We start from the raw sequence: 16,771 nt of genomic DNA on the forward strand, positions 1-16,771 counted from the left end.
TCCATCAGCATGGATATGTTCCTTGAAAGGTGAGAGTTCCATTCACCATGAGAGATTTTAAGATGTGAAAAGCAACATTTGGATGCTGTTTCCAAACTCGTGTTGTCCTGCTTCTTATGGCTTTTTTTTCCCTTGTGTCTGTGGCAGACTGACAAAATCCTGTGTTATCCTGAACAAACCTTATGGAATTAAGTTAAACCTTATTGAATTAGGGTTAATGCCTTTTGGGTACATTATGTTAAAAATGCAATTGTGTATGAGTTATTGTGGCATTGCATGTACCTTCTCTACCAGGGATGGGGGGATGCTAATGAACTTCCTCCTTTATCAACCCTTTGAAGCCACCCCCTTGGAGAGATGGGGTTGGAAGGACTGGGTGCTTGTTCTGAGCTGAAGCTGTGATGATTGATAAGCACAAAAATCACCTTTGGGTGGGGGTTTAAAGGATGGATCCTCCCAAAACTCCATATTAGGGTTGGGGTTAACTCTGGCAAACTTATTAACATGTGTGAAGGTTCTTCTGTTGTTTTTATTATGTTTTATGTAATGCTTTTTACCTTCAGAATAAAGTAGGCTTGCATAGGAAGTGCTGTGTGCTACTTTTATAAGTACAGCTATTACACCTGTTAACCATCTCTGACGAGAAAGCAGGCAGGTATCCGTGGGTAACATCTTTGTGCTGGGAAATACATTGAAGGCAGAGAACCATGCAGCCTGAAAATTCGCTGGTTAGAAAGGAACGGGCCTGTTTTCCCATCGAAGGGAGGCAACAGCAGGGGAGTTGGAAGCTTGAGAGTGGGTCTGGGACACTAAAGTGAACTGGGAGAGTGTCCATTAGGACTCTGGAATAGTTAATCTACAATGGGATTTTCAGAGCTCTCAAATGGGACCTGGCATCCAAATCCCTTAAAACTAATGGGAATTGAGTGTCCAAATTCCTTTAAGCAGCTTTGGAAATTTACAAGCAATAATTCCTGCATTGAATTCACTGCCATTAAGAATGATCTCTGCCAAGTACAAAATGTCAGCTGGCAAAAGTCCAGTTCATACTGCCTTCTGCATTACCCCAGCAAGTGGGTTCTCATTAAAAGTTCTGACCCAATGGCAATGCAGTTATGTGAGGGACCAGGGTTTGGGAGCTACTTCAGCACTTAAGGGTAACTTTTTGCTCTTCGTAGTAGTATCACAATATAGATATCTTCCTTCAGCTCTCCTGTTACTAACGGGCACAGTTACTCCTGCGTACTGAGGTGGGGAAGATGGAAGCAGCAGAGGAGCATGAAATATTTTGTCAGATTTTATTTTGATCTCACTGTTTATTTGTATAATGGTAGCACGTAGAGGTCCCAGTCAAGATGACACGTAGTAAGAGATGGTCACTGCCCCAAAGAGCCTACAGTATAGATAGATACAGGTGGGAGGAAAGAAGTATTATTAATTCCCATTTTACAGATGGGAGTAACCAAGCACTGAGAGATTAAGTGACTTCCCCAAGATCATGCAGGAAGTCTGTGGCAGAGCCTGGAATGGAACTCTGATCTTTTTAAGAACAAATCCAGTGCCTTTAGCACATGACCATCCTTTTCTGGGATCTAATGTTTCATTCTGACTGTCTAACCAGGTGTAATTCTTTTTTCCTCTCTTCCTCTCTGCCCGCCTTCCCTAGGTACATACATACCTCAGGCTGTTGGCATTGCCCTACATCCACATGAATGGAGACCTAGCAGGCAGAAGAACAGCACCCCTCCTGGGGATCCCAGGAAGAACTATCCCTATATGGATGGAAGTTTCAGTGAAGATGACTGGGACAAACCCACCAGGTATGAAGGGGCTGGAAGAAGCAGGGAGGAGGCCGGGTAGGCGTGTGTGTATGTGGATGTCCATACGGACTGTGTTGTCCATCATATTGTATTTGCAATGTGTAGGGTGTATTTGTGCATGCATGTGTGTGGTGGAGCAGTTGAGTCAGGAATGCAGAGTGGACAGGATAGTTCCTATTAATATCTTCCCAACTACAATCAAATAGTTGCCCAGTTCAAATAAACTCTTAAGTTGTGTTGTGACTGCTGAGAATTCAGTTATTATCTACAATATTGAACACATACAGTGCGGGGTGTTGATGACCTGTCTTGCCATGGGTACCATGGTGACAGTCTATAGTATTCAACCATCTGGTCTTTGACAAATCACCTCAGGTTTAAATCTCAGTCTATGCACTGTTGGGGGTATGTGTGTGTTAGGGGGAGGATGCACATGGGGGATATCAGGTGCATGCAGTACTGCAGTTTGCTACCAAATCTCAAATTTCAGTTAGGTAATCTTTTAAAAAAAAAATATTAGACCCGTAGTAAATTGGTAACTTAACCAACAGGCTTTGATAAAGATCATGCACCATGAAGTCTTCACTTCAGACTACATTGGCAGGACACTTTTTTTATTAACACTGCAATTTGCCAGGGACATTATACAGTGAAACTGTCTTCAAGGAGCAGCAGAATCTCTCTTCTTAAAGCAGGCAGGTCTTCAGTTGTTATTAAAAAAAAAAAATTGTATCGCAAACCCCCTTAAGTTTTATGTTCATGGTTGTCTAAAACAGTGGATTATCTGTTAGAGGCAGCCCTTACTGCTGGCTTCACTGTACTTTACAATGAAAGAATAACTTGATAGCACTATCTCCTAAAGCCGTGACCTGTTGCTCCCACTCTGGCTCACCTTGAGTTGTACCTTCTTCCACCAGTTAGTCCGGCTGAAGAAGTCAAGGTGACCAAGAGCAGCAGAATCAAGCCCTTGGCTCAGGCTACTGCAGGTGCTGCAGAAATGCCTGTAAATAAACGCTGTGGGTGTGCAAGGGAACAAAGCTACTCTTCACTTTTGCATGGAACTTCTGTTGTTGAGATTCACGCCTGCTTTTTCCCCGCTCCTACCCCTGATATTGCTAGGCAGCTCTACACAGGGCTTCCCTGAGGGGGGAAGAGGAGCTGACCCCTCACTGAGTTACGCGCAGTGAAAGGAGTTCCTACTTCATTGACTAATCCTGCCCTTGACATTCTCCAGATGTCACATAGTTGTGTGTGTTGCGTGGTGTGGTGTTTTTTTTTGTTTGTTTGGTTGGTTTTTTTAAAATTTTTGTTTGTCAAAACAAAAAATTAGATCATCTCATGGACATTTCCACCTATTTAAAATAGTAAAGCTGGAAAGAAAGGGTGGCTGCTTGATAGTTGTAGCTACCATATTTGAGCCTCAGTAATGGTTCTTGAAGCCCAACCCATTCTGACTCAGCTCTGGAAAACCAACACGCACAAGTCAGAGGGCCAATTCGACCATGTCGTCGTCTTAGGGAGAAAACAATTAACCTATCTAACCCCAGCTGTTTCCAACCCGGAAAAGGCATTGGTGCCAGTGATGCAAGATCCCCAGTCTGGAGCCCTGAATTCATTTTTATAATGACAGATTTGACTTACTGATTCAAGACGTGAGGGACTCCAACTGGAGGGAGCGTCTGTCTCACTGGAAACTTTACAGCAAAGAAAGAGAATGAGGAAGGGAAGGGAAGCAAAGTTAGTCTTTGGCATTATAATAGCAGGTTTCAGTCTTAGTCTAAAGGGGTTTTTGTTTATTTTTGTAAAATGGGTCACTGGGTAACTTTTGGCCTCTCTAGTGCAATCAACTAAGACCCTGACCCTGCAAAGACTGACCGACTTGTGTGCTTAAGCTTATGCAGTGTGAATAGTCCCATTGAAGCCAATGGGGCTACATGCAGTGCATGAAGTTAAGCATGTGCTTAAAGCCTTGCACGATCTGGGCCTAAATTAGTATGGATCTGGAAGTGGGGCTTTTGAAATGGGGAGTCTTCAGTTAATTCAATGAAAAAAATCAACTGCTTTTTGACTGGTGTTCAAATAATAGAATGTTTGATCTTTGTTAAATAGCATTGACTGATGGAGAAGCTTCTCTTATTTGAAAAGTTAATGACTCAATTTTAGCTAGGTAAATTGTCACCAGACACCACAGAGAGAGAATCTTGTAGATGCAGTTATTAGTAATAGTGGTAGAAGACAGCATTGCTGAGGTTAGATACAGTAGAACTATCCGAGTCTAACTGCTGGGTTTATAATGCATTGCTGTGTCTCAGTATGGCATACAGAGAGAATTTCCTTGGAGACCTTAAAATATTAGATCAAGAGTTCCTTGTCTCAGGAGCTGTTTTACACAGTGCCTGGCATATTTTAGGCACTCCCACAATCCACAAAACAATGCTAATAATTCCCTTGCCATGAATCTATCAAGCCACTTCAGTGCATTCAATTATCATTTGCTTTAGAGATCTAAATACTGTACTCCCGCATCATGTCTAATGGCTCACTAACAGAGATACAGGTGCTGCAGTGATGGGAAAATCAGTATTTACCCAGTATTGCACTGCAAATATTTCTACCAGTTTGAGAGAGATTTCTTCCACATGTAACAGGGAATACTGGTACATCTGGTGAAAACATTTAAATGGGTAGAAATGTTGTAAGTGCAGCCATTGTTTCAAAGACATAAGAGAGAAGATCTATTTGACTATATTGTCCAGTTCCCCTCACTGCTGTCCATATGATAAATACATCTTAAGTTAAAGCAAATGCTGGGTCATATGAGTTGTACTCTAAAGTTCCCTGTGTTGTTAATTGCAGTGTTATTGACTTGTCTAGGCTAGGGCAAATCATTTTATATACATCTCTCTACATTATTTACTCTCACAGAGACCTAATGTATTTATCATTTTCTCACCATGTCTGTTACCCTCTGTGTTTTTCTCTCTCTTCTCAGGTGTTCTGTGTCTCAGATCTGAACTCTGTCCCATCAGCCTTTGTACTAACAGTCTCTGAGGCTCCTGGTTTACCCATAATGCATCCTTTTTTCTTTCACTTCTCTGTTTCACCAAAACGTCTTCCTAAACCTACAGTCTTCCTACAGGCACTTTTTATTTACCCTTTTGAACTTGACATTACTACACCAACTTAATTCTTCCTTTGAAGGACTTTTGCCCTGTTAGTAAGTGCATGGAGGTTTTGTATTTGGACTCTCTTGCCTGAAAAGTTCATATTGTTTGCTTTTGTATATGAAGACTCTTCAAGTCTCTGCTTTTACTGGTGAGCCATTTGCTCTAGCCTTGCGGCTTTCTTCCCGCTGCAGAAGAGTGCTGACAATTTTTGGTTCCTACGTTACAACAGATATCCCAACCGCCAAAACGGCCTTGAGACTGCTCACGAGGATAGTTTTTGGCGTGTTTTTGGAGAAGCTTTGGAGGACTTGGAAACATGCGGCCAGTCTGAACTTTTGAGGGAGATCGAGGTAAATCAACTTGGAATTGTTCTAACCAGTCCATTCTCACCACTTGTAGTAAGTGATTCCCCTTGTATGCTAAATGTTGACTATATCTATGGGTGGCGGGGGGGGGGGGGCGCCAAGGATTCTATCCGAGTTTGAACCCTTGGAATATCTGTACTTTCAGATCACTCTACTCATCTGTTAATAGTCTGTTCAGTTTTTTTCCCATCAACTGTCAAAGTATTCACAAAAAGCTTTCCTTGTTTTGACCAGCTTCATAGCTCACCAAACAACAGTCCTAAAATATCTAAATCTTCCTATCAAATGGCAAATACTCCATTGAAGAAGTATTTCTGATTGACACGCTCTGCAGATTGGCCAAAATGGGTCCAAAAAACATGGATACTGAACAGCTGACTTACTTTAGATGTCTGAGAGTCCAGCACATACCTTGCATTCAGATGCGTTTACACCCGCTGCTGGTTCAGTAAGATGGATAAATGATTGGTTTTCATCCAACTCACACCCCACCCCCTGGGAAAATTTATAAGAAGGCAGCAGCTTCCTGTAGACATAGTGTTTCCTTTCTTCATGGGCTACTCTCTTGCCTTTACCCACAACACTTTGGAAGTCCTTTTATTGTCTCTGGCTGTGGGATGGGCAGGCTGGAATTTAAAACCTTGTGGAGAAAGTAAAGCAGGAAATCCCTGTTCAGAAACCACTTTAAAAATCACTAGTAAGTTCTGTAAGGAACAACCCTGCACTAGGAGGACTGGCTGAATATCCATCTTCTAATCTAGGCGTCAGTCATTACAGAAGACCAGACTGTAGCCTGGCTTTTGCAGTGATGCAAAGGAGTGAGGAGTGTAAGGTGAGCTGCCTGTATCACATTTTGCAGCACAGGAGTGGAAGCAGGTTCTGTGCAGCTGATACTCCCCCGGATCTGTGCAGGCAGGTGAGGACTGCATGGATCCTTGGCTCCACTTTGCTTGACCCCTTGTCCCCCCAAAAGACGCTTGGCCAGCAAAACCGCATTGGCACACAAGGTAACGTATGCTCTACTGGGTATAGGTCTGGAGCAACAGTGAGACCAGGAGGAACTTTGTGACTTTGCATCCCAGGCTGCTCTTGGGGCAGTCCAACAATGCACTGCTCCCTACTTAGAGCACATTGTAAAGTGACTCTCTAGACTTAAGATCCATGGGATTCAATGGGCTTTGAAAGATTCCCATTTTCTCCAGTGAAGTTCGGGTATTTGAGTTTTGCAGTTCACACAAGGCAGTGAAAGTGATAGAGAATTTAAAAAACATAAGGTTTCCATTCACCACCCTCTTCAGGAAAATGAGGATATTGCAGGTATATTTCACACAGCCACAAGAATCTATTTAATTATTCTCCTCCTTTGTGCCAAGCCAAAGCAGACTGATCTGATCTCTCTAGCTATCTGACACTAGCACAGGTGAATTAAATCCTCCATTGGAGGGAAGGATTTATTTACATGCTTAATCAGGTGACTCTTTCACTATGCACACCAGTGGCTGGTCATTGACTTGCCACTGCTGAGCTTTGCTATCTGCTCCCTACCTTTCATTTTTTTTTCTTGTGCCTGTTGACATTTAAGAGAACTTCTGAGCTTGAACCTTGGAATTAAAATGTTCATTACTAATTTAAATAGATTGTGTGTCCTGGAACCAGTTGAGGCTGCACACACTGATTTCTTGACTCATTCCTTAGCTTTGATCAGTATAATCCCTTTAAATAAAAACGTTGCCAAACAGAGACTTTTCTACATAGAGGGATCTTTAAAGGGATGCTATGAAGGGTGACTGGTCCTAAATGCTACCTAATTTCATATTAACTTTTTTTAAAAGGCTTGATCAATTTTCCTAAATGAAGGCTGCCACCTCTTGACATAAAATCCGTAGGTGCTGGAACTAGGGGTGCTGTGGGGAGCTGCTGCATCCTCTGGCTTGAAGTGATTTCCATTATATACAAGATTTACAGTTTGGTTCAATAGCTCTCAGCATCCCACTATACAAATTGTTCCAGCACTCCTGATAAAATCTTAATTTCTTGGCTGGAAAACCTGCTGTGGAACGCAAGGTATTGTCTTGCTTAGCCATTGCAGACAAATGCACTCGCAACATACTGCAGCTCTGGAAGCAGGTATGGTATCAAAACCTACCAGAATCCTTCTCTGAGATCCAGATTTTGGTATATTTCAGTTCCCTTCCTGCTCGTAAGAACAGAGCAGGCTGGCAAACTAGAGGTATGGTGGCATGCCGAGAAACTATCCTCCCATCCTTTTGAATGCCATAAATTCCCAGAGCTGTATTATAGGGAGATGGTGCAAAATCAGAGTGCATCTGGCTGAAGGTTTTATACCGGAGTAGGCAGGCACAGGCATGGGGGGAAGCATATTGCTTGTTGTCTTTGTTGTATCTCTAGAACACATGTAGCATGTGCTCCTCCCATGTCTGCCTCCTGCTGCTTGCCGGGGTCCATGGTCACATCTCTTCAGGGTAGTTAGACACACAATCTCTGGGGTATTTAGCCCTATTTGCAGTGCTAGTGGCTCTCACTCCGTTACATCCAAAGAGTGCTGGCTTGAAGCATTCTGAGCTCTTTCTGCACAAGGGTACTAAAGAGGAAGGGATTCCTGTATGTTTCCATAGTGAAGAAGCCATAAGTTGCCCTACAATCCATAGAAATGTAGGTCTGAAAGGGATCTCCATAGGTCGTCCAGTCCAGTCCCCTGCACTGAGGCAGGACTAAGTATTGTCCGACCATCCCTGTGCCATCCCTGTCTAACCTGTTCTTAAAAACCTCCAATGGTAGAGATTCCACAGCCTCCCAAAATAATCCATTCCAGTGCTTAACTACTTTCGCAGTTAGGAATTTTTTCCTAATGTATAATCTAAATCTTCCCTGCTGCATTTTAAGCCCATTATTACTTGCCTTGTCCTTTAGTGGTTAAGGAGAACAATTTATCACCTTTCTCTTTATAATAACCTTTTATGGACTTGAAGACTGTTATCATGTTCTCCCATCAGTTTTCTGTTCTCCAGACTAAACAAACCCAGTGTTTTCAGTCTTCTCTTGTAGGTGATGTTTTCTAGACCTTTGATCAATTCTGTTGCTCTTGTCTGGACTTTCTCCAATTTGTCCACATCTTTCCCAATAACGTGTATGCCAATTTCATTCTCCTGGTGCTGCCTCACTGAGCTGTTAGTCTATGAACTACAGTGGTGTCAGCAAATCAGTGTTTCAGACCCTATAATGTCCTTCCCAAGATGTCCGTAGAATGACATTGAGTTTCTGTGAAGCAATACCCGTCACTTAAGAGGGAAACCAGTTTCAGAAGCAAAAAGATCACTTCTCCAGGCCCAGACTGTTTGAAGGAACTGTCTCTCTGTCTCCAAAGCCCAACCTTGCTCTAAACAACCTGTAGCTGGCAGTATAACTTTCATATTTTGACATATTGACAAGATAAAGGATTTTGAGTCTACCTTGCTGTATAATAGTTTCACTATAAGCTTGTTCCACTGTCTGTTGACCATTCTGAATGTATGAAAAGATAACCTTGAACTCCTCCCTCTGGTTGGTGCTGAACATTGTGTGTCACCTGCTTCTCTCTAAGTTGCTTTTGTTCTTCTAGGGTCCATCAGTCGCTTGCCACTCAAACTTTCGTTGAACTAACTTACCACCTTATCCACAGGCCTCCATCATGACAGGGAGCGTGCACAGCCTGGGTCTGGAAGGGAGCAAACTGCTTGTGGACTCGGTTAGTGAGTCCGGATTGAGCCCACTGAGGAAAGGAAACGCCAACTGCTGCGACGAAGGGCAGAGCGACAGCAGCATCACTCCCACCAAGAAGAATGAGAGGAATCTGGAGATGAGGAAGATTAAGGAGGAGGTGCAGGAAATCATGTCTCCAACCCCTCTCGAGTTGCACAAGGTCTGTGTTTAGACAGAGGTCACTTTACTGTTACGCCGAGGATCCCTCGGTTACAGATAACATTGTTGGGGTTACAGTGGGGATTGCACTGAGAAACTGTCCGGGAACTTGCTCTTATACTGCATGTTCCCTGCCAAACAGGACCGCAGGAGAAATATTCTGCTGGGAAGTGAATTTTCTGTGATTTGTTCCCAGCATAATACAAGTCAGCCATGTCTACAGCTGAGCCAATATTTTATTTATATTTTCCCGGATCAGCCACCAAATCGAAAAATGAAAAGAAAAATTGGTTAGTTTTTGAACTGAAAGGGGCAGGGGAGGAAATGTTTCCCTCCCTTCCCCCCCCCCCAAAAAGGAAAATATTCCATTTGGGTCAAACAAAACATTTCAAATGTCAATTTGAATTAACACTTCCTTTATCTCTTTGGTAAATGTTCTCAGGGTGTCAGATTAATGGGAAGGTGGCCTCCAGCTAGAACACAGCAGCAGTGGTCTTTGCTCCCACCTAGAGATGGACTCAGACATATTGACCCTAGATCTCTACCCCACATCGCCAAACTTTGGGAGAATTCTAATGCCAGCTTTGTGGCTTGCACCCCTTTCTGTTTATGTTTTAAGTGTGGACTAGGCCAAAGTCTAACACTGAGCTAGAACATAGCTACTGCACGCCAAGTTCCTTGGGGGCAAAGGGAGAATACGATGGTATTCATCACGGGTAGTTAATGATGGTGGTGATGGCAATAATACACTGCCTCCACCTTCTGGATTTAATTTGTGGGGAGATGCTGTGCCCACAACCCCACAATTCCCAACTGTGTTGCCAAAATATGACTCCAAATGGAGTGTGCTGAGCTAGCTCTTACTGGCTGAGGGCCACTGCTTCTCTGGCTGGGGGCATTGAAAAGATCTGTCCTGATGTGTCTCCTGTCAGGCAGAAATATTGCTTTCACTGGTGGGGTGGATGAGATACCAGCTGCCTCTGCTGCTGGAGAGGAGGGAAGAAGGGAGGGGAGAGGCTTAAAGTGGGTTCAGCACAGTACAGCAGCTCTTCTCTGATCTGACCCCAGGCAGCTGGCTCAGTGTCAGCTGTCTGAATGGCTGGTGGTGGAGATGCTGTAGTCCTTGAGAAGCTGGAGGGAGGCAGCAGCTCTTGGCTGAGCTCTTTTGTCCCAGCCAGCACTGTTGTGAATTTGGTGCTACTCACTATTGGTGCTGGTAACACCACAGTCTGGCAATTTCTAACATTGGAGCATCCAGGAAAAGGCAGATCAGGTTGAGGCGGTAAAAGGGCAAAACCAAAATGGCGCAAAGCCGAAAACAGTACCAGTTTGAAGCCCAGTCACACCCCAATCCATTGTCACAAATTGCGAACACTGACCCAATTTTGAGGGGACTGTGGTTTCATCATTTTACTACATTTTCTTAATGGTGTTAAAACTCATCAGTGTGGTGTCTCTGAAGCAAGCTATTGGATAAGCCACCAAGATTAAAAATCTGTAAGAGCTGTAAATAATTCAACAACCTGCTTGGAAACACTCATGTTTGTCAATTAATTTCATTCAGATTTTCAGCACCATAGGCATGCATGGTGGACACACAAGATGCCTAGAATAGCTCAAAGCAAATGAGTTGCCCCATTGATTAAAAATTCCATTTAACCGGCAGTGTCCACGTCTTTGTGACTTAATATTGAAGTTGTAGGTTATCCAAAAACTTGTGATTTATAACTCTACTTAAACGTTCTTGTTCTCCCCCAAGCAAGGGCAGAAGATTTGTTTGTGAATTATGTGCCCATTGCCAAAGCATCTGAGCACGTGACCTGTATAAACAGCTGACAGTGTGTGCACAAGTTTAAATTAAACTCCTCTCAATACTAACAGACAACCAATGTTTACTACCCAGTCCAAGCAAAACCCCACCATTAGGCCCAGAGCAGAATCACACTACTGTACTGTACACATTACCTGAGGAGTTCCTGCCATGCTTCTCTCATGTATCTGTGGCTCATACTGCATTAGAATTTCTTGTTCAATGCCCTTCCATGCAGATGACACTCCACAAGGACCCAGAGAGTGAAGACTTTGGATTCAGTGTCTCTGATGGCCTGTTGGAGAAGGGTGTCTATGTAAATATGATCCGTCCCAATGGGCCGGCTGATCAGTGTGGCCTCAAACCTTACGACAGAGTCCTTCAGGTAAGGAATGCAAAGTACAGCTCTGGGGATAGGAAATGAGTGAGCGACTGAGAGGAAGAGAGAAGTTTGTAAGATTCCACTAAGGTGACACCAACTTTATAAAAGCTAGTAGGTAGGCAGCTAGCTACTCAGCCCTTAGCATTACGATGCACCTGGAGCTAGCTAGAGTGTTACACTAAGGGATTACTATGTAGCAGAGTTGGACCTGAGCTCCAGATCAGAATCGCCCATTATTTTGGGGAAGTTGGCATCCAGATCCCAACTGCACAGCCTAGATTTCTCTCTAGTGCTAGGCGGAAAGTGCTTTTCATCCTTTCCCTGGTGCATCAGGGGGACTTTTCAGGTAAACCAGAGTTTGGCACATCAGTCAAAGCAAGACAGCATGTGCAGTTCCATGTGGATTTAAATGGTCTGCTTGAAGTTCAGTGCATAGCCATCTTGCATATGCATAGAGAATTCTAGGAAACACACACTTCAAGTGAGGTGGTGTTGTTCCTAGACTCACTTCCCCCAATGACTCCTGAGCCACTGAATATTTGCTGCAGAAACGAAATACAATATGCAGTAAACACGGTCCACAACATATGCAGATATATTTGACCACCAAGGAGAGAATAGTAATGGGGCCTGGGTGGGGACTGGCTTTAGATATTTCCAAGAGACTTAAATACATAGCTGTAGTGCAGCAAGCTCAACTCTGATAGCAATCGGAAGAGCACAGTCAGCTAGAGAAGGCATTGCCACTTCTGGGTTTTGTAACCACATTAGAAGTCTTGAAACTCTCATAAGGATGTTTTATTTTTACTAATTTTAAGTGAGGGGCCCCAATTAGCTCAAATATATTCTGTACATCAGGTAACTGAAAAACTGGCAGCAGCACAGGGAGCCTGATTTGGGTTTGTGATGGTCCGTAGCCGGTTGGCTGGTATAGAGCTATTCCTTCTCAGCCTCCAATAAAAGATTAGCGTCTTGTACGTTCTTGCACCAATTAGGCTCTGCAGCTGCATTTCGGGTGAATGCTGGATGTGTCGCTATCAAGTGAATGCCAAGCGTTCTCTGTGTGTGTGTGCATGAAATCTTCACGGGAGCAGAGACTCTGACAATCCCCAACTTCAATGTCTCTTCTTGGTCCATTGTAGACATACAAGAAGACAAAGTTGTCTTCTGTTGTAGCTATTGTACTGGCATTGAGGGTTGTGCTGAACGAGGGCTTTGCAGAAATATTGCTATCAATGAATCCAAGGGAAAAACACAGAGAAGGGGCACTGAAGATGCTTCAACGTGGAGCTGATAGTCTAAAAGTCTGCCTAGATCACTTCCCAGTGAGGAGTAGATGCAGCCACTCCTTCCTCCATAGCTATGAAGGGACCTGTCTACCTTGGAACCAGTTCAGTTCTACAACTTGCGTGGCAATTGGGGAGCCCATCCTGTGTCACTGAGTGCAGCTCCATGGGCACTTAATGAGCCCAGAGGAGCCTGTGAGAGGGAGCTACATGGATCCACCATCCGTTGCCCTGTAAAGGAGGCCCAACCTTGCTCCAGATGCTACTTCAGCTCGGGGGGAGGGGCTGAGACGGAAGGGAAATTCCATTCTTCAACCCTGGGGACATCCCTGCATCAAGCTCATCTACTCTGGCTAATCACAGGAGGGGGAGCGTTTGCCCCTAAGTAGTTCATATTGCAGGTGATTTAACCTTGGAATATGTTTGAACTTCCACTGAAGACAGCTGGAAAAGTTGGCTCTTTCTTCTGAGTCCTGCAGGGAGGGCTTGCGGTCTCCAGAGAATGCTTTAGAAACCTCCACTGTGCACCAGCTATGCTCTGCAAACCCCTGGAAGAACAGAGCTTGTTTCTAGCAGTCTCAACAATGCATATGTATTATTTTTTAACTTGTGTATGTATATAAGATAGGTGCCTATAATCCACTCAAATGCATGTCTGCTGAAAGATGCTGTTCTGTTCGTCTAACAGTAGAGCGGGTGGCTCCAACACCCAAAAGCGGGTGGCTCAAAAGACCAGAAGTGTGATTCTCCCAGTTGCTGAGCACCCTTATTTTCCATTAAAGTCAGTGGGAGCTGCAGGTGCTCAGAATCTCTGAGAACTAGGACCAGGTTTAAACTGGGTATAAAATGAAAATTTAGACCACCTGCTGCTGCTTGTGCCAATAGGTGGAGTATCTGTTGTGGTTTTTGGAACAGCTTGAGGATGTTGGGGAGTAGGAAAGCACTTCAAAGCAGGCAAAGATTCTGTTTTGATACCAGATCCAAGATCTGATGAGATTGGATTAGAGATCAGCCTGAAACAAACCCCCAGATCTGAACCTGCAGAATGTGGAAGCTCCGTGAGTTTTTGTCCTTTCTATTTGTGTGACTGTATAGTTTTCCTATAAAGGAGACTTTATAGCTGCACGAGATGGTGCATTTTGCTGACTGCTGCTGCAATTCCTACAGTCCTGGGAAATCCCATTCAGGGCTGAAGGAATTTCAGGGCTTCCAGACAGACTGTATTCATAGGGACTCCTCTCCAGTGCCAGGTCTCAGTTCTAGTGGCATTCTTGGATTTTGCAGTTAACAGATGTTTTTTTGTTCTTTCCCACTACATCCCCTCTCCCCCCCCCCCCCCCCCAGGTAAATCGCATTCGAACAAGAGACTTTGACTGCTGTCTGGCTGTTCCATTGATTTCCGAGGCAGGAGACAAACTGGACCTAGTCATTAGTCGAAACCCCCTGGCACTTGCTGCCAATGCCCAACTGGAGGCCAGTGGAGAGTTAGTCCCACAGTCCTTGGGCGTGGAGGTCAAAACAAGCATGCAGACGCTCTGAGGGAGGATTTGAATGGAAGGTACCTTTGGGCCCTGCCATGGTGGAAAAGCTGATGAGTATCCATTGTGGTTTTCTGTTTTTGCACTGGTAACTGTAATGCTGTATGTAATGTAACTTGCAGGTGGGTCTGCCATTAGCTGTGACTCCTAGACCACCAGATATTGCTCTGAAGGTGCAAGCTAAACCAGATGAGCAGTGTGGACCTTGGTTAATGCAAATGGTAAAATGGGCTGCTGATAGCAGAAAACAGCATCCAGGGTAATTCACCTTTGGCAGGGCAACCTTCAGTCATCGTTCAGCTCCAGTAGGCCTGAGCTTTCACTGTGCGTGGGTTCATGGAGGGTGGATCATCTCCTTGCTCCTCTGACGCCGTCATTCTGAAGGACTTGGCCATCCTGTAAACACACATGGTGCTATTTTTTTTTTTGCGTTGTTGTTTGCTTTCTTAATCACGTACAGTAAGAGTAAAACAAATCCTGGTTTCTTTGAAAGGAAACGCTACTTCATCCCATAGCCTCTTTAAAACACTACCACCAAATCTGACATTTGAAAATTCCCTTTCCACCTGAACATTCACCCACACTGGGCAGCAGTAAGTCCCATTTAAAACCCAACTCAAAACTCACTTGCGAATGGCTAGATGCACTTTCTTTTGAAAGCTAAATCCTTTTGATGGATCAACGTCTCTCTCCAGTTGGAAATCCCACCCTCGTCACCCACCCCTTTGGAAATGCCAGGAAGCACTTTGCCCCCATAGCTGACTCCAAGACACAATTTGGTTGTCTGTCTTCATACATTTTTACAGAGCACTTTGTAGAACACAGCATCCAGGAAAGCCACTGAATGCCTGTCCTGAATCACTAGCTCTCTTGTTCACATAGACCATCACAGAGATTCCTCTCACTGAAAACCTGGGCTGTTCCTCCAAGTAAACAGCTGAACAACATTCATCTCAGGCCAACTTCGGGGTTATTTTTTTCCAGTGTTTTGAATAAATAAATCCTTGTGGTCTCCTGCCAAATGCTGGCACGAAAAGCCCTCTCCTAGATTGATGTTGTGTTTCCAGTTCCCACGTGTGCCCCAGATTGGGTCACCTTAGTGCAAGTACAAGTGTGTACACTTTTTTAAATGTCTCTGATAGGTTTTGGACACTTCCCTGTAGTCTGCCATAGCTGCCCTCCTTTGCCTATCGTTAACCTCTCTGTGGTTTGTAAGCACGATGCCTTTTTCGGTAGCTCTTCCTCACCCTGTGTCTCCCTGCACCCAGCCCAGCTCCTTGTAGAAGATATGGGTGTGATATTTGAAATGGTTTAAAAATCTGCCTGCAGCAAACTAGTTGCGATGCAACCAAGGGCGTGATCTCTTCCTTTCTCGTCTCCAAACACAAAATTGCTGGCACGTGTCAGTTTCTTCACATGGCAAACGTGATTGCCTGCTCCGTGTTTCATATATTTGCACTTTATTATGATTTATTTTTTAACTGATGTCATAAGGGCCTGTTTTGTTTTTTCCCCCGGGGGAGGGGACATCCTTTTAAAGATCCCTGCTTAATGGAACTGGGTCTCCTCCTTCTGCTTGTTCTCATTTTATTTATTTATTTTTTGTTGTTGTTGTGTATTCGGGATGCCATGTAGCTTTGAAATGTTCATTGTTCCACCAAGGCTGAGCCAGGACTAATTCCCATGTCTGTACTCTAGGCAAATTTGCAACTGTCTCTCACATCCAGCTATTTGTAGGTGCAACCATTCTTGTCTCAAGTATGCAATATTCCATACCATTGCTGCCATAACTAGATAATGTGCCATAACTGATTCTGCAGAGCATTGACAGTACAGCTGACAGTGTTTTTATATGCAATATTCTAAAAGGCAGAAGCTCAGTGCGGCTTCTAATGGGTTTTTAATGAAGACTTTTATTAAAAAGGCTTTAAAAAAACAACAACTTGGTCCTTGTATCCCTTCCTATGCATTTTGAATGATACTAAACTGAAATGCATTACTTAAATGTGTATTTTTATCCATATATTAGAGTGTATTCCTTGTAAAGTATTTTTATATGCTAATTTTCTTATGTATCTATGAAAGCACAATATTTAAAGGTACAGCATTTCAAAGAATATTTTAGTCCTGTTTTGGACCTATTTGTAAATCTCTGTATTTAACTGGGATTGCAATGACTTTGTTTGTTTTTTTTTAATTAAATAAAAACAAGTGAAATGCATCTGGCCTTGTTCTTGAGTGTATTTCTGCTACAGGTTAGAATCCAGATAATACTGGCTGGTTGGATGGTCCAGCCTTCTCCCTCACGTGCACATTTGAACACTCAGAGCAGGCCAATGCAGAGGTGATTAGGGACATGGCCTTCCCTTCTCCTCCCTTCCCCTTTGTGGAGATTTCAATTTCCTGAGCCGTGAGGATGGAGAAATCCCTTCCCTTCCCCCACCTCAGGACAGGGTCTCTTTCTTGTCCCTGGACCTTGTGGGTA

The 16,771-nt window shown here is 43.8% G+C and overlaps 1 protein-coding gene across 9 annotated transcripts in view; it reads left to right on the plus strand.

Moving 5' to 3' along the window:
- The window catches only part of GRIP2 (glutamate receptor interacting protein 2), a 471,570-nt gene extending 455,044 nt beyond the window's left edge, over positions 1 to 16,526 (plus strand). For 4 of the 9 annotated variants that reach the window (XM_043552086.1, XM_037905073.2, XM_037905074.2 and 1 more), the window contains exons 20-24: positions 1,667 to 1,820; positions 5,217 to 5,385; positions 9,032 to 9,271; positions 11,319 to 11,465; positions 14,093 to 16,526. In XM_043552086.1, coding sequence (XP_043408021.1) covers positions 1,667 to 1,820; positions 5,217 to 5,385; positions 9,032 to 9,271; positions 11,319 to 11,465; positions 14,093 to 14,287 — 905 coding nt within the window. In that variant the 3' untranslated portion in view covers positions 14,288 to 16,526. The remainder of the gene's footprint in view (positions 1 to 1,666; positions 1,821 to 5,216; positions 5,386 to 9,031; positions 9,272 to 11,318; positions 11,466 to 14,092) is intronic. The other 5 variants (XM_043552089.1, XM_043552090.1, XM_043552092.1 and 2 more) reach the window with 3 other exon arrangements.
- The last annotated feature ends 245 nt before the right edge of the window (positions 16,527 to 16,771 follow it).

Source organism: Chelonia mydas, chromosome 7 (assembly GCF_015237465.2).
Source record: "Chelonia mydas isolate rCheMyd1 chromosome 7, rCheMyd1.pri.v2, whole genome shotgun sequence".
Taxonomy (NCBI): domain Eukaryota; kingdom Metazoa; phylum Chordata; order Testudines; family Cheloniidae; genus Chelonia; species Chelonia mydas.